This window comes from Acipenser ruthenus, chromosome 6 (genome assembly GCF_902713425.1).
Source record: "Acipenser ruthenus chromosome 6, fAciRut3.2 maternal haplotype, whole genome shotgun sequence".
In the NCBI taxonomy this organism is placed as follows: Eukaryota; Metazoa; Chordata; class Actinopteri; order Acipenseriformes; family Acipenseridae; genus Acipenser; species Acipenser ruthenus.
This window is the reverse complement of record NC_081194.1, coordinates 78,094,935-78,119,663: the sequence shown is the minus strand read 5'-3', so window position 1 is coordinate 78,119,663 and position 24,729 is coordinate 78,094,935. Positions and strand designations below refer to the sequence as shown.

At 37.4% G+C, this 24,729-nt stretch overlaps 1 protein-coding gene across 2 annotated transcripts in view; it reads right to left on the bottom strand.

Annotated features, from left to right (window-relative positions):
• LOC117411302 (ephrin type-A receptor 7) overlaps positions 1 to 24,002 on the bottom strand; it is a 61,113-nt gene extending 37,111 nt beyond the window's left edge. The window contains exons 1-4 of one of the 2 annotated variants that reach the window (XM_034018594.3): positions 23,825 to 24,002; positions 21,827 to 21,888; positions 19,197 to 19,866; positions 2,249 to 2,404 (exon numbers count right to left, since the gene is read on the bottom strand). In XM_034018594.3, the coding sequence (XP_033874485.3) occupies positions 2,249 to 2,404; positions 19,197 to 19,866; positions 21,827 to 21,888; positions 23,825 to 23,918 (982 nt within the window). In that variant the 5' untranslated portion in view covers positions 23,919 to 24,002. Of the gene's footprint in view, positions 1 to 2,248; positions 2,405 to 15,901; positions 17,710 to 19,196; positions 19,867 to 21,826; positions 21,889 to 23,824 lie in introns of those variants that run through there. The other variant, XM_059025839.1, reaches the window with a different exon arrangement.
• Positions 24,003 to 24,729: the final 727 nt, after the last annotated feature.

Below are 24,729 nucleotides of genomic sequence, written 5' to 3'. Positions count from 1 at the left end.
CAATTAATAAAAAAGAGTGGCGCCTTCATTGTGATGTATTAAAAAAGAAAGCTTTTAAGATTTGGTACCTTGATCAGGTGTTGAACAGAGAAGAGAGGGTGGTGCACAGACAATGAAGGTGTGAATGTAGCTGGGGTCCTCAATAGTTACTCACCTCTTCCAGGTCTACTTGAGGCACAAAGGCTACAGATGTGTTTTTTTAATGTATTAGTCAAGTGGTTTTAATGTTGCCTTGGGTACCATTTTATTCACTTTATTCATTCTGACTTCACACTCATTGGTGCCTCAAGAGGGGCCAAGCATGCTGCTTGACATTTTTGGGGTTGAAGTCAAAGAGAACTCATTGTTCTACGACTACCAAACTAACACTACTGCAACAAATTAAATAACAGTATGCAGTTGTAAAAAGTATATTGTTTTTTGTGCAGAGGCGCCATGTTGAGATTTTTTTGTTTGACCATGAAGAAATAATATAAAAAGCATGCATTTTGAACTCTGAAACACATATCAATAGCAATGGAAACTAGATGTTCCTTTCCGGCACCTTCCACTCTCTGTTAATGCAAACCTTATTTGCATTTGCTGCAAGAATAGAGACTCTATTGCAAACAGCTTTTCACAGATGCACGACCGCAATGACTGCCAGATCTCTTTTCAGACTGCTTTACAAGTTATCAGAAATCCCAGGCTACCAAAATGTGTGATTCAGAATTACTACCTGGCAAACATAAAAAGTCACATTTATAAAGGAAATTGTTATTGGGCGTTTTTCCGCTTATTGTGACGATATTAATAGATTGCTTTCAATAACAGTGTCTGAACTGATCAAGATATCCTGATCATTGTTTTGCTTTTGATTGCCTGAGAATAGTAGTAGTCAGACAGAAACAACCTCTACCTACCTTCACATTAGCAATCTACTGATGACCATTGTTTTCCCAGGGAAATACACCACTTTGAACCTTCCTGTCACATGTAAACTTATGGCTTACATGGTAGGGACCACATAAAGGCATTCCTGATCCTTGTCCTGATGTGATTTGTTTCATTGTTTGTGGAGGGCTTTGAATTTGATCGCTTTTCAGATGTTCATTTAAAAAACTGTCACTCAGTCTGTTTACACAGAGATATAAATTCACATCCAATTTCTGTTCAATGCGATACTATTCAACATACATACCAAAGTAATCTGACAAAGAACTTTACTCTCCCTGAAGTTATATGTATAGTCACACAGAATGACTCCAGTGTTGATATATAATTAAAAATAGAGATTCCACATCGATAGCACGCTAGGGATTGTCCATAAAGGACAGACAGCCTACAAGACCAGGAAAGTCCGACTTTGAAACAAAAAAGGTAACATTAATTTATTCTATTCAGAGTCTCCAGCTGGTAGTCTTGCAAGGCTTAATTAAATTACTATCCAAGTTTTGTTCCCCTTTACTTCTATGTGCTTTTGTATCAAATGTCTTGGTTTGAAAGACACACAGTATAACTAGAGTCAAAGGGTTATTCTGGTTGATTAAATCTGAGCTCACAAAGCTAAAACCTAATTCATTTAAAGAATTGATTATGCCTAAAATCTAGCATATAAACACAGAACGAGGAAGGTACACAAATCAACAGACACAAACACAGACAGATTTTTTTTTTACACATATATAAAAAAATCATCTGTCTGTCTGTGTTTGTGTCTGTAATTTTCCTGACATTAAAAGAGAAAGTAAAAGTACAATAACAATTTTTGTAAATTCAGCCTACTAAGAGAACAAATATATTTTATGGCACAATGCCAGACTGTTAAACACTAGAAAATACTGCAAAGCAGAGTGTCTCATTTAAGTGGCAGGTTGTATTCACAGCCGCTAAATCATGCTCCACCTATAAAACCTGTACCTCCATTCAGGCTCTTAGTGTGGCCTCTCCCAAACTTTCAGTAAACTATTTTTTTTAAAAACAGCCTCTCAATGAATGGACCTTTTTTAAGTACTTGCAGAGATTGGAAAGGAACAAGTGTGAGATCTCCCACCACAGTCCCAGCCTGCCAGCCCCTGCTAACCATAATCACAAGCAACACCCTAACTATCATGATCAAGATCCATAACCTGACTTAGAATGTAAGAGTGCTTGAGCCCACTCAGCCAAAACATTAGTTGTACACTATTTAGCTTCTACGAGCTGGTGAACATAACCTTAGCTTATATGGTTCATTATCTCGTTTCCCTTCCCATTCCGCTAAACTCACTTGTGCATGCCGCAGATGGTGGGTCTGAGGCTGCTCTGTAATATCCGTCGTCGCAGTCACATCGGGAAGAGCCTTCTCTGTCAGTGAAGCTGTGAGCAGGGCAGCGGGAACACTGGAGGTCTTGGGAGGATGATTTATAGAATCCACGTCCACAGGCTGGAACAGAAAGAAACATATTTACACTTGAATGAACAGCAAAACCCTGGCTGTGCAGGATCAAAAAAGAAAATTAGTTTGTGTTCCAATACACAGAGGAAAGCTGCTCTTCCGACTAGGCCAGTTCCCAAACTGCAATTTTATTTATTTATTTATTTATTTATTTATTTATTTATTTATCTCATTAATGAAATCTGTTCTGCTAATCCTTCCAACAATGTAGGTTGTTCAGTTTACCTGGTATAGCACTTTATAGTGGATCTACAAGAAAAAGGGAAAGGGCAGTTCAAATTTTTATAATTAAGTCTTTAGGCAGGCAGCTTTAGTAAACATCATTTAATGGAGATTTAGAGACACTTTCGCTACATTTTAAACACAACTGGCTTAACTTTTTCTACTTCAGTATGCATTATCTCTTTAAAATACTCCAAAGATGGTACTGTTCGCCTTTGTAAATAACCATATGCTTACATTGCTTCTAATCTTGCTGTTTGTTAAGTAGTTGATTTTGCAAAACTGCTGAAGCAAGCTAGTTATTACAGTGCCGTGAAAAGGTATTTGCCCCGTCTGATTTTCTGCATTTTTGCACATTTTTCACATTGTATTTGGTCAAATTTATTTGTGGGTTGTAGTAGTATATAGAGGAAGTCTGAGAGAAAAAAATGACACCAAAGTTTGGTGCTTCTTTCATTTGTTTGGTGTGCAAGGTAATCAAACATGCAATCTAAAGCACAGCTGTGTCATGCAGCAAGACAATGATCCGAAACACACAAGCAAGTCTACATCAGAATGGTTGAAGAACAATAAATTTAAAGTTTTAGAATGGCCTAGTCAAAGTCCAGACCTAAACCCCATTGAGATGTTGTGGCAGGACCTGAAACGAGCAGTTCATTATTATTACTATTATTTATTTTTTTAGCAGACACCCTTATCCTGGGCAACTTACAATTGTTACAAGATATCGCATTATACAGATCACATTATTTTTACATACAATTACCCATTTATACAGTTGGGTTTTTACTGGAGCAATCTAGGTAAAGTACCTTGCTCAAGGGTACAACAGCAGTGTCCCCCACCGGGGATGGAACCCACGACCCTGCGGTCAAGAGTCCAGAGCCCTAACCACTACTCCACACTGCTGCCCTATAGTTCATGCTCGAAAATCCACAAATGTCACTGAGTTGAAGCAGTTCTGCATGGAGGAGTGGGACAAAATTTCTCCACAGCGCTGTGAGAGACTAATCAATAACTACAGGAAGCGTTTGGTTGCAGTTATTGCTGCTAAAGGTGGAGTAACCAGTTACTGAGTCTAAGGGGGGGATTACTTTTTCACATGGGATCATTGGGTGTTGCATAACTTTCTTTAATAAATAAATGAAATATGTATCAAATGTTTGTGTTACGTGTTCACTCAGGGTCCCTTTTATATAATATTAGGTTTTGGTTGAAGATCTGATAACATTCAGTGTCAAAAATATGCAGAAATGTAGAAAATCAGACAGGGGGCAAATACTTTTTCATGGCACTGTATATCATCTACCCCCTAACCACGCATTCTTGCTCCCTGTCAGCACTGATGGATTTTTGCCTAGAGAGATGAAAGGTGGTATCAGGCTGCACAAAGCGAGATGCCACAAGACCTAAATGGATTATGCCTTGCCTGAGCACGATGTCAGAGAAACCTACTTGTCCAAATGACAACGGGGGAATAAAGAAACACAGCACTGGGCATTGTAACCACATGCTATTAAACACAGTTTCTAGCAAACCTCTGCTAGCATTAAACTGGTTTGCATTATGAATAATCAATCACTAAACTTATTGCAAGAAAGCTAAGGGCCTAACTAGATACAAATTAGTCCAACTGTAAATATATATATATATATATATATATATATATATATATATATATATATATATATATATATATATAATTGAATTTTTTTCTCTTTGTCAACAACCTCTAATTAATACTTGGCAAGCCGTAACTGGGAACTCAAGACAGTACATTAAGACATCCTTAATGATTTGCTGTTATTAACTTTTAAAGGTCAAATTGCCTTGTTTCAACAAAAATGTAACAACCTAAATGTAACCTTGTGATATGCTATTTCTACTGGACTGGCTCTTAGTGGGAATAGCGAGTCACTGTGCAGCTTCTTCTACTTGCACTGGAATGTAATACATACATTTTCAGTACATCCCACTGTGGATGGCCATAAGTCTTAATTGAAGGCTTTAATCAATATCTCTTTCAACTTTTAGCTAGTCATTATTGCATTCATCTGCCTGTCGTTTCAATGTACCGTTACTGCTCTGCATTTGCATAACTATCTAAATGTTCTGCGTGATACAGTGCTGAATAAGACGTGAAAGAAGAATGATGAGATAGGCATTCAGACAAGCCAATGAGTGATGGCTAGACATGTCTGGTATTATCTGCTGGTATTGGTGGCACCAGGTCATGTTTTGACCTCAGTTTCTCAATCTTGTGCTGAGTCAGATAGTAGTCATAAAAAACAAAATGTTCTAAAAATGCTTTGTCTGTTAAACTCTGCAGAACGCCAACAAAGTTAAACAGATTATAATCATAAGAAAATCTAAGATCAAATGTGCTGACAACACTGCAGTATAACAGCTTTTTAATGGCAACTGCTGATTGATTAATCCAGGAGTTTAACATTTCCATACCAAGAACCAAGCAGAGAAACAGTGGAAAAAATGATTTAAGCAAAGAAAGATGATACAGTCAATGTATCTTTTCTCTGAATAGGTCAAATCACCAAATTCATCCAATATCTAATGAACATTTTCCAGCAACAGTAGTAATACATTTTCAGAGCAGTGTCTTTTTACAGACTGCACCTCTAAGCAGCCTAATCATTCTTTTCCATAAAGCAAACACATCTTGGTTACAAATGTTTTACACATTACTGTATATAATGTCATATTACATTTAATCAGCACTACAATGTGTTTTACTCAATTGCCAAGGGCCAGCTGGCCTAAGCTAACAACACTAAGTCATATGCTCAGGCTCTAATACTCAGTTGACTATGAGAGCCTGACTGACTAAAAGCTAACTATTAGTGGCAAGCTATTTGTGCCCACGCCCAAATAATTATATCTGAAGTGCGTTGAAAAAATATCAACCAATTAAACTCAAGCAACATGTCTTGTTGATTGGAGTTTTATAGTACTGCTAACAAGCCTTGTGCTGTTCAAACTGACCGTCTGTTTTTTTTTGTTTGTTTTTGTTTTTTTTGGGAAGGGGGGCAAAATTTAAAATGAATTAGGAGTAATGAGGCCTTTCAAGAAATACAATTAAAAGTATCACTTTGAATTCTGTATCTGTTATAAGTAATATCGATTTACATAAAAGCTTTGTCTACTCTGCTTTAGAAACAAGCTTGGTTCCACCTGAAGTGAAATCCTTTGAGACATAACATACTGTAGAAGTTCAAACCAGAGCTGGAAATTCTGCTAAGCCCCTGAGTAAAGTTTGAAGTAAGCCTGATTCTATAATTTGCTGCAGGAGAGATTATATTGCCGGAAAATGTAAAACAATAGCCTGCACTCAGCAGTAAAATAACAGGAACCCCTCAGTAAAGGCCTAATAAACGGAATATAGAATGACCACAGGCTTGTGTTCCTGAAAATATCTAAATCACAATTCTCATTGTGGAGCTACAGGTAAAACAAAGAAATACTATCTCACTTAGAAAAAAGTGGGTTTAGACACTAGTTTACTACTGGGCTAATTAACATTCTTGAACTGTGTCCAAGCTTTTAAAATGTTTGGTGATTAAATAACAATTTGAAGAAAGGCCAAAAAAACAAGAGAGATGGATGAAATTGCGAACCTAAGCTGACATTCTGTGACAGTCTGACATACCATTTCCTTTGGTCATGGCCGAGCTGATAATTATTACTCATGCCCCTGTGTGACGCTGCAGCACAAAAACTGTTTTCTTTCGGTTAACATACCTTGATGGACGGATCATTTCTAATTGGAAGCCTTGAAGCTAGTGTTACCATTGCTGTGGAACAGTCTTTTGAGTCTGCGACCTTTTAAAAAGGTACCCTCTCATTAACCTTTAAATTACACCATCAGATATCTCTCTAGACCATCAAGGGCAGTCTGTCTGAAGCCAAAAGGGACAATGGCTAATCTCGTAGTATTACATAATAAAGGCTGGAACTCTTGTGGAATGCTTCAGGAATAAAGAGGTACTGAAACTGCAGCTAACTTAAGAGTCTGTCTCCTCCGAATGTGCACTGCTCCTGTCAGGTTCACCCCCCTGGCTGATTACGTGTTAAATCCTCCTTTCTGTCACTGTGGATATGGTAAAAATGCACCACTGTAAGCAGCAGAGAGAGAATGCAAAGTAACTTAGAGATAGCACCCCATTAGAGTGATAAAGGAGGTACAAGGGAAGAGCAGACGACAGGATGTGGAGGCAGCACCAGTGCTGATGAAGACCACGTGGAACAGGTCAAACATGATAAAAGAAACTTGATAAAAGACTTCCTTCTTGTCTAAACATTTACCAGACAACTGATAGCGAGATGGGTTTGTAAATGCTAACTTTAAACATGACTACCACGATTTGGCACTTTGCCCTTCTTGATCAAGATGTCAAAAGTCTACTATTTCTTGTTTAAATTCAATTGCTTTTTTAAAAATGTGAGTGGCTCCTAAGGAGCAGAAACAAACTAAAAAAATGTATTCCTCAATTCAGTTTGGTTTTTATTCCAGGCCAAGACCCAACTAAATGTGTTTTGTGAAAAAGTCAAGGTTGTTGAAAATGTTCCTTGTTACATGTTTCAATCAAGTTAATGATCAATGTTTTTTCTCAAACCTGTTCAATGAGCACTAAGGGTCTATGCAGGTTTACATTTGTCTGTGGCTCCACAGAGCTGCTATTGCACACAGGCACTATGTTCACATTCTGTGCAAGCTGCTCAGTGCTGTGCTAGTGCTCTAGCGGAGCTGCAATTGACAACAAATTGCACAGAAGCAGAGAGCACCATGTCCCGTTTTTACCAACCACGGTGTTGCTAGTGCATTTTGATGTGGGAGCTCAGGGTTCAGCAAAAAAAAAAAAAGAAATAGAAAGAGGCGCTGAATATATCAAATGTAATATCGACCATTTCACAGTGTTCCTTACATTACTCTACTTTTCATAAGCAACAAGATTCTTGTGACTCTTAACAGAACAATGTGAGCTTTTTCTTCTATAGCTACTGAACTACTAGATGTCCAGAACATTTTAAAAATGCACAAAAGCCTCCTTTACAATGAGCATCTGTAATTTATCCCCAGACATTTTAATCTTCCACCTTTTAAAAGGAAGGCGTCTATACAGAGGAAAGGAAAGAAATCCTGCGGACAACCTCTGCTCTGGGTGGGATTGTGTTTTAGATAGCCTGCGTTTTCCAAACAAGGTGCTTTCATACTGTTACACCTTCGCCTGGTTATAAAGAGAGCTGGGACAAAATATCAGGCACCAAAAATAAAATCTGAGACAGGTAGATTAAAAGTCTCAGAAACACCAGATTCAAAAGGTAACAAGGATCATATTTTCCTTTATTCGTCTAGAGCCTGCACATTACTTCAATTGAGCTGGCTGACTTGCTGGGGTTTAGAACACACAGACAGCTGTTTTATTAATCTATCGTATCTGTGCTTAGGATAAGATAAGTAGCTTTCCTGTCGGAACATTGAAAAGCTTCCCTTACACTTTCCTGGGAGGGTTTAACTGACAGCGACATTTTTGTGTCATCACAGTTTCAAACTCTTTTTAATATTATGGCTGTTGTCTGACTGCTGTAATCTCCTCATAAATTTTCAAGACACAGACTGCTTCTATCTACAGTCATTATTGTTTGTAATTTACAGATGTACCTGGTAAATCATTACAGCTAAGATTTACTAGAGCTTGATTTAGCTGCACTGATGCATTGACGCAGTGAACATTAATTACTGAAAAGGAAACCTTTATATCCAAAATCATTGTCATCATAAGAAAATGATTTTATATAATGTATCTTATTTATGCTTTACCTTGCGACTGATGGGGATTAAGGAGAAGAGCTTACACTATGAATATGTGAAGCAAAAACCGTTCTGTTCTGAACACAAGCTGAACACTGAAGCTTTCATAATGAATGAACATTGAAAATTGTAATGCCTAATTTCTTTTCAATGAGTTCATTTGACCGGGTAAAAGAAATCACACTGCATCAATGCTGACAATGTCACTGGGGGATGTGGTATGTTCCACCCAAGACTTTTTCTGTAAAGGCGTACATTGAGAAAAAGGTTAAAAACAATCTATTATTTCAAGGATAATGGCGGCAAGCTTTAGGGTCTGCAGAAGCCCTTGCCCCCCTACGTCCTGGCTCCCTGAGAGAATGTCATCTCCCAGTTCCCTGCATGCTCCTCCGTCCCGCCACCATGACAGGAACAGCTGGGCAGGACGACAATGTCAAACCAGCTGCTGGCATTGCTTCTGCCGCCTCTGCCCTCAGAAAGCAACACAAGGAGAACATCATCCCCTCAGTCACCCACAGCTCACAGCAAGAGGTGTCACTGTGTGCCCAATGCATCTTACAGTGCCTGTAGTGGCGTCGAAAACAGAAAATAAAATACAAATAAAAAAAAGAGATATACAAACTGCTATCAGCACTGCAATCGAAAAAGCCACAATCACTTCAATAAATGACAGGGTTCTCATAAAAGGTCTCCTATAACAATGCACTATTTAAGATAATAGTTAAACATTGAATGTAATGGATTGTTTGTGTAAACACATCCACAAACTTGTTCATGTTAACTAAAACTGTCCACTACTACTGCCACAAAAATCCTCAAAATAATAACTACCTGAAACTATTAGCTATTCTCTTTACAAATGTTTTACACTTTAATGATCTTTGAGATTATAACTACCCCATATTATCAGACTACATATTGTCTTCGGCGATGCTGCCTTTACTAAACTTAATGTATTAATGTATTTCAACTTGGCCAATGAGGTGGAAAAGAAACCAATCTGTTTTTGTAAAAAACACTGAGAGTTAATTTACTTACATGTCAGCTATCAATACAATCAATGTACCAAACCCCATTTTGAAGGATCTGAATCCTTTCTTAAAGTGGAAGTTACTCAATACTCATAGAAGCATGTATGAACCAAGGAATGAAGGATATGTTTTTGTGCAAACAGCCAGGTGAAAACATATATAATGGACTCAAACCCAGTGTCTATGTTGAATGAATGCAATTATCTTCTTACAGGGTTGGGGTCAACTCCGAATGTGTTGGTAAACTCCAATTCAATTCAAGAATTTGAATTTGAATTTGAATTGAAAAAATCTTCAGGCTACAGAATTTGAATTTGAATTGGAATGAAAAGAAATATAATTTAATTCCATGAAATTCCACTCATTTTAAAAAGGCTGAATGCCACATTTATTTTATACATCACTATAAACAATACTGATTGCAACAGCATTAATATATACTTTCAAATACTGTATCTTAAGCATGGCTCAAAGCTTTCAAAACTTTTTTTTGCATTTTTGTAATGAGATGTTTAAGAGCTACAGTAGTCCTTAATTATTTGTTTTTCTTTATTCGTCTGTTATTTAATCCTTTAGTTTTTCACTCTGATGTTGTTACATGCCACTCATTTTTAAAACTTTTATGGAAATACTGTACTTGTTCAATAGGAATTAAACTTTAAACTTTAGCCAATACACCTCTTTCCAATATGTATACATACTGTATAAACTGTCACAATAAAACACTGTGAACTATCAGAGCATCTCAGCCATCTTTGTTAGGGAAACATATGCACTGGAAATACTGATATCCGATAAACAGATAAGTGACATTTTGGCTTCTGCCTTATTCATGAGGTTTATCTTGCACACTGCCTGTAAGACTGCTGTAGAAATATGAGACATATTATTGCTGTGAGTACACACAACTTGGTGGCCTAAATATAAATAAAATAAATAATTCTTTCCATTGTAAAAAGATATGTCCTGTACAATGTGCCTGTATATATGTGTATGTGTTTTATATCACGCATGCATTCAAAATAAAGAAGAACACAAGACCGTTTGCAGAAGTATCCAACATGCATCTTTTTTTCAGATTTCATATCTCTATATAATTGAACACAGATCGAATAATACATCAAGATGAATTTAAAAACAGCTTCAAGCTAGCAACCATTACATGGTCAGCAAAAAAACAACAAACTACCGGCAGCATTTGCTATTTAGTGACAGATAGCATTATTTCCAAGATGACACTGGGGCCCTCATTGGGTATGCATAAGGTCAGTGAATATTAACTTCATTTACACTTGGCTGAGAATAGTCTGGTGTTAACAATGGAGTTCTGCCTCTTCTGCTCAGCATTGTGAACCCAGACCTGACAGGACACTGCCATAGCGGAAGACAGATGATAGTACTAGTTGACCCTGGTCTCCTGAAGCGTCACTGCATCAGCCTCCTCCTTTTCAACAACAAAGTACCTCTCGCAGCTTCTCAACAGCTGTCATCTTTATTTGTGCTAACAGGTCTAGACATTTCTATCGATCCAGGTTCTATACCTCTTATACTCTTAAGCTTGGTCTCTTTAGCTATCTAAACCTTGGCACAGATGTCTTTTTTGTAATTGCTTGCTACTGCCTGTTAGGAAGGATGCAATTGGACAGGCGAACATTGTGTCAGGCAGACAATGTCTTGCCATAAAGCTCAGATTCTCTTTGGCATTTCTGGGAAAGTGATATGTGACTATCCTTGAGACTTAACCCTCTCACTCCTGGAGGGGGGAGGGGTGTGTGTGTGGGCTTGTTACCAATGCAAGCTCCTGAAGGACTGCAAGCCATGGCTATGCACTTCAATCTTCTGTTGAACAAAAATCAATAGCTTACTTACTGCATAACCTGCCCTCCCTTCCAGACCAGTGGATGTAATTTCAAAACTGTTTAAAGGTGCTCTGTACCATGAAAAAAGGGTTATTTGTTTCCAGTGAATGTCTACCAGGATGCCTTCAAATAAATAATTATTTACTCCTTTCATTCCAAACAAAAAGTATAATTTCATAGAAGAACAATGTTGGTGATAATAATATAAATATAAAACAATCTAATTGGATTGCACATTTAAGACTAGGGGTTTCATGATTTGTAGGTACACAAATGGGACTGGACAGACTTAAGTTGCATTCAAAATAAGAATGCTAATTGTAAAGTCACTGAAACCAGCAAACTTACATACTGTCATACTTAAAGTTTAATAAAACTATATACAACCAGTTTCATTACAGCACCTTTTAACAAATCAGTGTGTTTGTTTATTTAACAAAACAAATTGTCTAGTTTTAATAATCTAGTTTCAAAACTGTCCTTGACCCTTAGTGACATGGAAACAGCAACTTTTAGAAGAGTAGATTTTCAATCACATCTCACAGTGACAGCAGCATGAACCCAATCCATCAAGGGATTACTTTAATGTTAAGTGATTAAACTGGAGCTTCCCCTGAGGACTAGCATGTTCAGTATTTACATAATTAAGCTTAGTAACACTTGTAATGGGTGACATGACCATTTGGAACACAAATACACACCTTATCAATCAAGTGAATGTCAACATGTATGAGGACTTTTCATGGCATTTGAAATGCAAAGGAGGCCTAGCATGGGACTGCTGGTGCCTCTTTTGCCTAACCGCCCATACACCTTGGCTGTCTCACAGCCTTTCTGAATCCCCAGACCTTCCTTCCTGTGGTTTCAGTCATCAATCACGGTCCCTGTGTTACTTTTACTAAAGCTTCTGACAGCCAGAATACCAGCCTATCATATACGGCTCCTATAGGATATAGACAAGTACAATTAGTATGGTTCATATAGAAACACAGACTCAATACACTATTATTCAATCAGTTAAAAAATAACTGCTCTGCTCCAGATATATTGAACGAATAAGGCTATAACAAAGATGCCAATGTCTATCCTGAGAAACTCCTAGTATTAACTCAGGAGAGGATTCAAAGGAATCCCTTCAGCAATAGGTAGATTTGGTGCGGAATACAAGCCTATCATATATGTCTCCTATAGGAAGAAAAGCATTTTGTTTGTTTTAGCAGAGATAGCATCAACTGTCCAAGAGAAGAAAGCTTGGCTTTTGTGTGGATGATCGGTGCTAAAGAGTTAAAAAAAGAAGTGAAAGACAAGCTGTCCTCCTCTATCCCTCTCTCTCTCGGCTGTGATGAATGACTTGATCACAACACATTTTAGAGAAAGCTCATGCAAGTACAGATGGGGGCTTCTCAAATGACATGACTGACAGCTCGTCTCATTTACTCCCCCGCTCCCTTCCACTTCATATTTTATACAGTTTTACAGTTGTGTTATTCTGTGTTGGGGCCAGAATAAACCATTCTGTCTTGCCACAGATATTTTAAAGACCCCGGGGAGAGCAAATAGGCACAACTGTAAAAGCGGTGGGGGTCAAGGTTTATTATTATTATTATTATTATTATTTGTTTATTTAGCAGGCGCCTTTATACAACGCAACTTACAGAGACTAGGGTGTGTGAACTATGCATCAGCTGCAGAGTCACTTACAACTACGTCTCACCCGAAAGATGGAGCACAAGGAGGTTAAGTGACTTGCTCAGGGTCACACAATGAGCCAGTGGCTGAGATGGGATTTGAACCGGGGTCCTCCTGGTTACAAGGCCTTTTCTTTAACCACTGGACCACACAGCCTCCTAACTGGCAATTTACCCCAATTGTTTCGACTAACTTGGCTTGTGTTTTTGATGAAAGTTCAATCTGCTTTTATTGTGCCTGAAAAACACACGGCAAGTTGTTTTGATGTCTCCACTTTAAATTGCTGGACACTTCTGATAACTTGCCATTTTATTCACATTTCTAATGTGTTTTTGTTTCAGATATCACTTCTTTTTTCACTTAATGGATAATAACACACACACATTACGGGAATAACAAAATTGTTCAACCTATATTAAGGCAATGTATTGCCATTTGGATAGGGTAAATGTAAATAGTAGACTAGTCTGTTGAAAGGGTTAAGATGTGAATCTGTGTAGCGTAGTGGTTATATAGTTGGAATGAAAGTATGACTAGTTAGGGTTCAAATCCTGCCATATATATATATATATATATATGCACGTTAAAGTTATGTATATATGTATGTTCAATGAAAGTGTCATTCATATCAACTGCATTTTTTTCACATAAAAGATGTGTCACACCACAAAGTTTGTCCTTCCGTTTTACATTTGCAAGTAGTATAGCACTAAAGTTACAGTTTTTAACAAGTAACGAGGCAAACAAGATTTTGTAAATAATTATTATGTATTATCCCAATTGTATTGAAAGCTTTCATTTGATTTTGCAAACTATCATAATAAGCTTGACCCGTTCATTTAGTATATTGTAACTTTTTCATGTTTAGGAAGTAGTACTCAGGGAGACAGTGTTGAATTCTCAAACTGTTTGACTACAGAGCTAGTTACAAACTACAGAGAATTCCTGTCAGAGGCGAGAATTCTTGGCACCAAAATAATAACCCTACCTTTTAGTCTTGGCACTTTCATTACATATTCTCTTCAGTCAGAGTGTTTTATTCCCTGATGAATGTCGTTTTACCCTTGACAGACCTGATGGAAGACAACGTGTGTGGAGACGTTGTGGTGAGCATTATGCTGACTGTTGCATTGTTCAAGCCAACCGGTGGGCCGGTGGAAGTGTGATGATGTGGGGAGGAGTCTCCTTTAACACATGAACGCCTTTGGTGCAGATTGAGGTCAGCCTTACTGCTCAGCAATACAATGACGAAGTCCTTGAGGCAACAGTTTTTCCATTCCTGCAAGCCAATCCGGAAGTGTCGATTTTCCAGCAGGACAATGCCAGACCACAGAATGCTAGGATTACAATTGCACAACTTTAAGAAAACAATGTCGAGGTCCTGATGTGGCCAGCTTTATTTCCTGACCTGAGTCCAACAGAACATCTGTGAGACCAAATCGCCAGTGCCATCCACAGGAGACAACGTATCGTATCGTGGTTCATGTATAGTGATACGTATTGTATCATGGCTTGTGTATAGTGATACGTATCGTATCATGGCTTGTGTATCGTGATACATATCGTATTGTGGTTTGTGTATCGTGATACGTATTGTATCATGGCTTGTGTATCGTGATACGTATCGTATCATGGCTTGTGTATCGTGATACGTATCGTATCGTGGCTTGTGTATCGTGATACGTATCGTATCGTGGTTCATGTATAGTGATACGTATCGTATCATGGCTTGTGTATCGTGATACATATCGTATTGTGGCTTGTGTATCGTGATACGTATTGTATCATGGCTTGTGTATCGTGATACATATCGTATCGTGGCTTGTGTATCGTGACGTATTGTGGCTTGTGTATCGTGATACGTATCGTATCGTGGCTTGTGTATCGTGATACGTATCGTATCTTGGCTTGTGTATCGTGATACATATCGTATTGTGGCTTGTGTATCGTGATACGTATCGTATCGTGGTTCATGTATAGTGATACGTATCGTATCACGGCTTGTGTATCGTGATGCGTATCGTATCATGGCTTGTGTATCGTGATACGTATCGTATCATGGCTTGTGTATCATGATACATATCGTATCGTGGTTCACGTATAGTGATATGTATCGTATCATGGCTTGTGTATCGTGATACGTATCGTATCGTGGTTCATGTATAGTGATACGTATCGTATCACGGCTTGTGTATCGTGATGCGTATCGTATCATGGCTTGTGTATCGTGATACGTATCGTATCATGGCTTGTGTATCGTGATACATATCGTATCGTGGTTCACGTATAGTGATACGTATCGTATCATGGCTTGTGTATAGTGATACGTATCGTATCATGGCTTGTGTATCGTGATACGTATCGTATCGTGGTTCATGTATAGTGATACGTATCGTATCGTGGTTCATGTATAGTGATACGTATCGTATCATGGCTTGTGTATCGTGATACGTATCGTATCGTGGTTCATGTATAGTGATACGTATCGTATCGTGGCTTGTGTATCGTGATACGTATCGTATCGTGGTTCATGTATAGTGATACGTATCGTATCATGGCTTGTGTATAGTGATACGTATCGTATCGTGGCTTGTGTATCGTGATACAAATAGTATCGTAGCTTGTGTATCGTGATATATATCGTATCGTGGTTCACGTATAGTGATATGTATCGTATCATGGCTTGTGTATCGTGATACATATCGTATCATGGCTTGTGTATCGTGATACATATCGTATCATGGCTTGTGTATCGTGATACATATCGTATCATGGCTTGTGTATCGTGATACATATCGTATCGTGGTTCACGTATAGTGATATGTATCGTATCATGGCTTGTGTATTTTGATACGTATCATATCATGGCTTGTGTATTGTGATAAGCATCGTATCATGGCTTGTGTATCGTGATGGTGTATCATCTCACCCCTAGTAGAAATGTTTATAAAATTGTTATTTTTGCAAATCTGCCGCTCAAACGCCGTTAGGATACCTAATACATATATTTAGGAGAAAAAAAAAATTCTACCCGAATCTCGCCCTCACAATGGGGGGGGGGTCGACTTTTACACAAGGTCGACTTTTACTCCAGCAAATACGCTAAATTGAAAAAAAAAGTAAAAACGTTTTTTAATTAACAAAAAAGTCATTTTTATGAAATATCCTTCCGCCTAAAACTGAGATTAATAAAACAGTTTCATATAACTTTTAAAAAACATAACCCCCCCACCCAAAAAAAAGCGATTTATAGATGCTGATTGAACATTTGCATTGAAAGTGCAGTTTTTCTGTATTTGATTCGTTATACTTCTTGTAATTCTAAAAGTAAAATATTACTGGCCATTTTCATCAAGACACAGCACAAATGAGTCTGCCTTTAAATCACACAGACCCTTCCTCACAAGATCTGCAACAGTATCAGGTGGCAGTGCTGTTTTTAAAAATATATATAAATCATCCTTTGTTATCCAGGGTAGTGACAGGAGGTATCCATACCAGATTAGCGCTACTGCTTCATAGTGGCGAGAAAGATGTTATTTGCATTATGGAATACCCAGTTACTTATCAAACTGACTTTGAAGTTTATGGCTGGACAACGTGGAGAACTACTGGGCCAGTGTTAAGAAACAATTTAAAACAATGCAGGGCACAGCAGAAGAGATGATACCATCGTGCCTGGACACATTTATGTGGAGAGAAAGGTACAGCAGGAATTGTCAAGATAAATTTACAAATATTCTGCATCAGATCACACAGCTTTTTTTTTTTTTAATTCTACTGGCATATGGATATCTATCAGTGATTTGACCCATAATGATATGCTGTGATATCAACACCCCCATCTGACCTGTTTTGACCAATCAGAATAGAATATTTAAAATACTCATTTATTATATATATACACAGTAAAATCTACCAAGAGTGACCACTCATGGGAGCAAGCAAAAGAGGTCAGTTGTAAAATGGGCACTTTTACAACGTACAGAAAGGTTAGTATTGTTACTGATGTTTCCTGTAAAAATTTTTATCACATGCTTCAAAAGACATCCCACTACACTATCTTATTTTTTTATTTTTATTTTTTTTTATTAATTTTACATACAGTATACAGTACAGTACTGTATTTAAAATCCCTTGGTGATTATAACATTTTATAACATGTATGTTACTCAAAAGAAGAGGAAATTCAGTTCTAATGCAAGTTTTGTTTATTTTCTAGACTGTGAAGTTATAAAATCATTATCAAAAAGACCAAAATGTTCTCGAAAAAATGTGTCTGGTTTCAGTCTACAGTACCTTGACTCATAATGGGCAAGGATTTCTGCCTTCCATCATCACAGGTTTTGGATTTGTGTTTTTCCGACTCCAAACTGTTTGGCCACTGGTACCGGTTTCCAGATGTGATATTGCTTTAACAAGTTGCTCCAGGGTAAGGAACACGTTGGGTTTGATACCCGGCACTCCGCTGTGCCAGTCTCCTCTCTGATACCCGGCACTCCGCTGTGCCAGTCTCCTCTCTAATACCCGGCACTCCGCTGTGCCAGTCTCCTTTCTGATACCCGGCACTTTTCTTAGAAATGTGTCGGTACTCTCTCCTGTTAGGCTTTACAAACACCCTGGAGTATTGCAATGTCAGAAAATGGCACGTTATTTGTTTTCCAACTACATCAGGATCATCAAAAAGAGGGAGAGAGGGATATTGAAAATGAGCTGCTGGATCTGCTCCAGAGAAATATATTCAGAAAGTGATTGCTTGGAGTACTGCCAGAATGGGAAGTGCTCTTGCAGCTGAACACAGAGCTCGACTCGAGAGCAAGTTATCATTTAATCCCAGTGTCAACATAACTAGCTATAAATGAAGGCTCTGGTATTCAAACAATTAACATGGGTTCCAATTATAATACCTCAGATTTGTTTTTGCTTCCTTAACTTTATCCTGAATAATATTTTTGCTAAACATGCAAAGCAAATTGTGTTTGCTTTCAGGCATTGCTAATGTGACCTTATTTGTCACTTGCAAGTTCAACAGAATTAACAAGGCTGCGGAATTAGCAAGTCAAATGTGCCACGGAATTGACAAATCACATCAGGTTTGTGATGTGAAAACTAATTTGCAGATGTAGCGCTGATTATGTGTCTGCTTATAAACTAATGGGGGGGGGGGGGGGGTCACTACAGAATAATTTTAGGAGATTCCACAGTGAGATCTGATTCGTTTTTAGAAATGAAAAGAAATTGCTACTAATCAGCTTTACAAATAATGTAAGCCTGTAGGAGTGATCAACCGTATCCCATCAAGACGCTGTACAAATAATAATACATCTTATATCCCATGGTGGTATAAAGTTTCCCTTCCTATGCTGCACAACAGGAAACCCTCTGTCAGAAATGTATTCTCCTCCTAATGTACAGCTGTGACCAAAACATTTACATAACCTACAATTTTTGGATTGAGACATAATTAAAATATATGAACATAAATTTGATTTTTTATTTCACATCATGTTATCAAATAAACTACAAAATGATATCTCAAAAGTTTACCAGAAACCATAACAGAAGTACAGTATTTCATGTTAGATTTTCAAATGTCACATTTTTCAATTTTCGTCAGTTTTTCATTAAGCATATGGAAAACTACAAAGTGGTATGTAATTCAGTATGTTAATGTAATATTATTCAGCAGGTTTCATTCGACTTTATGAAGCAAAATTAGTTAATTCTATAGGGTGATGAAAAACGTTTGGCCATAGATGTTATAGACCCACTAGAGTGACCACAGAGTCAAATGCTTTTACGATTGCCTCAATTCTAAATTTTTCTTCAAGAAAGCTATAAGTTCAGAAAAAGATCAACTGTTTTTATAATGACAGCATTCAATCTATAATCTCTCACTTCAAAGGAGAATGTTTTGCGAGTTGGGTTCACCATCCACAGCACTCTGTGCCGCACGTTCTGCTTTTTTGTACATGCATAGTGAGTTTTGAGAACTACCTGTAACAAGCCACAATTACAACTGAAAACTTCTAAAAGCCTATTTTTAGTCAATTTAAAAATCGGAAATGTATGGAGTTGTAGTTTGTTGCAGTTTGCTAAAAGGGTAGCACAAAAAGAAAAAAATATGACTTTTAGAAAACAGCTGTACTTACGCTCACAGGCATCTCCTTTTTGATGAAATCCTGATTTGCAGATACACTTTCCAATAGGCACCAGCCATTCACCTTCAGCACTGCAGTGCATCTTGGGAGAATTCTCTGCCTCCTCTTCTGCGTCACTCACACATGTTCCGCTCACTTCGACCAGGGAGGAAAACTCGGACCCTGTGACTGTGTCCGGGAAAATAGCTAAGTTCTCAATAATAGACCAGCACTTCTTATAGTAGACTTTGACAGATACCAAAGCTATGCAGGCCCCTACATCCTGAAAAGCCAGATAAAATCCTTTTCTAGACAGAGGCCCGATTTCCCGCACTTCAGTATTCAGCTTCATCTTACGTTCCCCGAGGTCTCCCTGGGTAAAGCTTTCATCTGCTGCAATGGTGTCTATTTTTACATACTGGCTTTCTTGTATATTCCTCCTATAGTCAGAGTCTGTCTCTTGGTAATACAGATTGAACGTTTCCTTACAAGTCCCCAGCACACCTGGCAGACTATTACAATCCCTCAGTGTGAACTTCAGTTCTACAAAAATCCTCTGAGCATTGCCCTTCTCAATCCAATTAGTTCGCAGCCAGTTGTTCTGATTGGGCTCCATTACCTGGCACACCTGGTAAGTCCGAATAGGTGTGTAGTTCTCATCAAGTCCACTGATTTCTTCCCACTGAAAGATAACAAGAAAGGTATGTCATGTTGCAGTTCACACTAGCTTTAATGTGTTTTTGGACAAAAGCAATCTATATAACAATGGTGCTAAAAACAGCTAAACGCATTGATAGGTAAGCTTCTCTTGTTTAAACCCTGCTTGTCTAAACTGGATTTCCAAAGTTATAAACAAAAGCACAGAGAAAACAAGGGAGTTCAAAGTAAAAACAATGATTAGTTGCAACTGTTTTTTTCTTTTTTACTCTGAAGAAGGGATTTAGAAATGTGTGTTTTTCTCTTCTATTCAAGCTGCTGAGACCCAAACCCAAGCTTTGGGATTCAAGCATGTATCAATTGTGATCATGATAATTATGCCACAGAGCACACTAATAACATTGTTGTATTAAGATTTGTAGTAAAAGGAAAAGGCCACAAAAGGTCCTGTACATAGATGTAGGTGACAACTGAAACAGACCATCCTGTTAGATTGGCTACAATGTTACTGCAAATGAAAGGCTGCACCCCATGGCTTTCCAATAGATAACTGATGTGTCACTATATGGAAATCCAAATGTTTTCTTTTTTTTTTTTTAAAGAAATGTCACCACAGTCCTTAAAGTAAGGAATCTCATTACATTTCCCTTTGTTTTTTAAACTTATAACTCTAGAAACAGTGTCTGTATGTTTTCTGTTCAAGATAACTATTGAAATCAAACAAAACCGTTATTTTATTAGTTTTTTTAATGGGCAATGGTTTTGGATAAAATAAATAAATGAATTACTATAACTGATCATCGGATACAGGTTTTGGAACATCAAATGAAATGTAGATTCGACAGAAAGCCAACACAAAACTGTGAAGGAAAGACAAACAAACGGCATATACAGTAGAAGACAGGAGGGCAGTGGAATAATACACACAGTATCTTAAAGACATTAACTGGGGTGGAGGGAACTGCTATGTATCCTTACTAGACTAAACTGCTGTTTGTTTTGAATGTGGAGATTACTGGGATCCGTGAGGTTTTCTTTCTTACTAAGGTTACTTCTCTCTGAACAGGATTTAAAGCAGGATTTTAAAGATACCTGACAGCTGAAGTCAATGTATTAACTAAAACTACAATAGAAGGGTGTGTGCAGGAAGCTGTATCACAACAAGACCAAATATAATTATCCTCAAATGATTTATAAATAAAAAGCACACGTCTGCTAAGGGTTTCTGTTAACTGAATGAGGAACCACCCAATAGCATACCACCCACTACACTTTTGGAATTGCTTTTCCATTAACTTCATTCCACAAACACCCTGCTAATGGACCTGGGAATCTAAAAGGTCGTCTTGTACAAGATATTCTGTTGCTGTTGACCCAAAGATGGAATTGCTAACATTTGTATGCATTTGTATCATTGATCAAACCAAAAAATACCATTCAAAAATGATTTTTCTCTCTGGTTTTGAAGTTTTACTCGGACATTTGTAATAATAATAATAATGTAGATGTTATACAAATAGTAATACTACAGTGTGCACGTGCATACAGAAACAGAAAATAATAATGTTGTGAACAGGAACGGTAATTTAAAATGTAGCGCAGTTAGCAATATTACAGTCTCTCGTTGTTTCAATACTTCGTACAACACAATTTAACACTATCATTATTAAATCATTACTGCTGCAGCCTGCAGGGTGTAAAGAATGTTTGCGTTAGGTTGGTAATTCTATTTCGAATTGCTTTCCCAGTAGACAAAAAAACACAACAGATAATTGTGAGAGGGAAGCCGTTCTCTGTAATTAGCAACTGCTTTTATCTTAGGTATCAAAGCAGAAGCTGAAGCGCCCCTAATCATCAAAAATATACCGGAGGGCGATCTCAGAATCTACATTTCCTGAAATTGGGATGCGGATACATGGAGAGTTCTAAGGAATACAAACGGTATGTGGACATGATTTAACCAGCAGTAATAGAGAAGACCTTACCCCGCCAGAAGGAAAGGATATCCACTCCAGTTCCGTCTGTGCTTTAGAATCCAGCAACATTACTGTAGAAGCAAACATAATGCAATTTCATGTTATACACAAAATAAAACAAAACAAAACAAAAAAGAATCCTCTTTTAATATAGTCTAGTTAATCAATTTTTCGTTGCCTGAGGTCCGAGTCAATATTCCTATTTTACATTTTCTTGTGAATAACAGTAATACCCAGAACAAAACAATTAAAAATACAAATGACGCCAATAGAAACAGGTTACACTCTGTCCCAGCCCAGGATCATGGACTATTACTTTCCAGGCAAACAGAAAATAAGCCATATAGTTTGTTCTTCTGTATATACAATAAACAGCACTGTGCTATGTATCTGAAAGAACATACTTCACGGTTTACAAAAGCAACCAAAAAAAGAGACTAAGCAAAGCAACAAATGATTAACACAACAAACTCTTACAATTACCCTCAGACATGTATCATGCAAATATTGTGAAACTCGGACATAACACACATTTGTTCTTTCCATAAAGTTAATTGCGAAAATACATTTAGTCGCAGGAGCCCTATATGCTACGTGGTATGCTGCTAGCCCATGTATTGACATGGATGTGATTTGATAATTTTGTACTATTAATTAAGATATGTAGCTATTAAAAGTTTAGGACTGCAAACTGAGGCAGTGATTTGTCTGTATTTGTGCACTTGTGTCCTGAACAAAAGGAAACTTTCTCCTACTCCCGGCGCAACTCGGCGCCGACAAAAGCGGCAAAAGGTGATGCATTTCGCCTCCAAGCGACTTAGATTGCATTTTCACTTTTTTAACTACTGAAGAAAAACAGAAGCTCCAGTTTAAAAAAAAAAAAAAAAGTCTCAAAAATAATTTAAACCACATGTGGTTATACTCTGTCGCATTTTTTTTTTAAATCACTGCATTATATGCAGCTTGCACAGTGGATAAAAGAGCGCCGTATATGTAAGGTTTTTGTGATGTTTTATAACGTTGCAATGCGTATTACTGCCGATAAAGATACCAACAAAACACACATATGCCACTTTTGTCACTCAAAATAAATACAGTAGCATATCTATGCGTTCATTATAATATCGGTAACAAACTATTTATATTGACATAACATTTATGATGTTTCATTTGCTAACAGTGGAACTGATTCTGAAGCATTCTAACACTTGTGTAAATCAAGGCATCTTTCAATATTCTGCAGCTCAAGCACTTAAAGTATGCAGCTATACTTAATACAAAAGAAAATTAGGGTTAATCCATTCGATAATAGCGCTTTAATTTCTTGTGTAAACTACTGATCAATAAATCGACATTGCATTTTTCCCCCCTTGTCTAGGCTATTATTGACGGAGTTCTGCTGTTGAACTATTCACCTGCAAACGTGAGAGTAAGGTAACTATTTTTTTTTAAAAGTAATTTAGCTAAAATTACAATTTAATAAAATAAAAATGTACAAATTGTACTTGGTACTACGGCATCCCTAGTTAAACTGTACAGTAGCATTATTTTATTTTAAGGTAAGCCAGAACGACTGGGGAACGGTACAGATGCAGACTGTATTAAACTTTCGGTCTTCTGCAGCGGACTTACTGTCCGAAATTAATATTCGTAAGCAATTTGTATGAAACACCAAAAAACATAACACAAATGTATACTTAATACATTGTGTATTTTCTTATAAAACTAGTGTCAGTTATGTCAGTACAGAATAACACATGTCCGAATGCAGTAATGCCATCTGTCTTTACATTCTACTCGATAATGTTGCTGTCAATCGTTTTTTTTTTGTTGTTTTTTTTTTTTTTTTTCTGACACCGTAGTTTGTTATGCACCTCACATTAATATTGAAACCCATGCAGAAACTAAGAACCCCTTGCTTGGAAAACACTTAGTTCATAGCACTGTCACTGCAATTTTCAAGATGAAGATGCGAAGAGGAGGAATCAAACTTTCTGTGACGCTTACCTTCCTTTACATTTTGTGCTATTCCAGTGTGCGTGTGATGAAACAAAACAAAGCAACACATAATCCACAGAGAAGGTATCGGTGTAGAAACCATGGTGCGATCTGTGAAGTTTGCTAGCCAGTGTGTTGTTTCCGACGACCGTCCGCTCCCATTGACAGCGCAAGACCAGTTCTGAATGTTACCTCCACTCGCTCACTCAAATAGCATCAACAGCATTGGGAGGAGCCCGGGGAGCACGCGTGCCAGTCTTGGCGATTGACAGCTCAAGCATCCACTTAGAAAACGGCGTAGCCTAAAACGCGAACCACTTCTAACAAATGAAAGCAAAGCAGAGGCGGAGTTAGCGCTGAATAAAAACACAGAGACGATGTACCACAGATGAAGCATTCAACGCAAGAGGAACAGCAGTGGATAAGATAAACAAAACGAACTATGTGCTATTATTGGGGTAACCAAGTAGCCTGTGGCAACATGACATAAGCAGCTATGCGCCAGATTAACTTATTATTATTATTATTATTATTATTATTATTATTATTATTATTATTATTAAACCAGGAAAAAAATTCAAAGTTTATATATGTTATCGACTTCAAAGTAAGTTCTAGGTATAAAGTCGTTTAACTAAAATACAGTAATATAGTCTAACAACAGCACTATAAAATGTGACGCTTTGGGCTACAACAGACACAGACAGCATACATATTTCTATTTGCATGTGCGTTGTAATACTTGCTTTCTATCACCGTTATGTAATTAGGACTACAGTTAAATATAACACAAGCTGTGAAATTTAACACGGCTAAAAACTGCTTTAGATAAGTATTTTAATAGGTAATGATGGAGGTAGGTAATAAATACAACTGTTCGAATTAGACAGATGCACTTATATTGCATGATATAC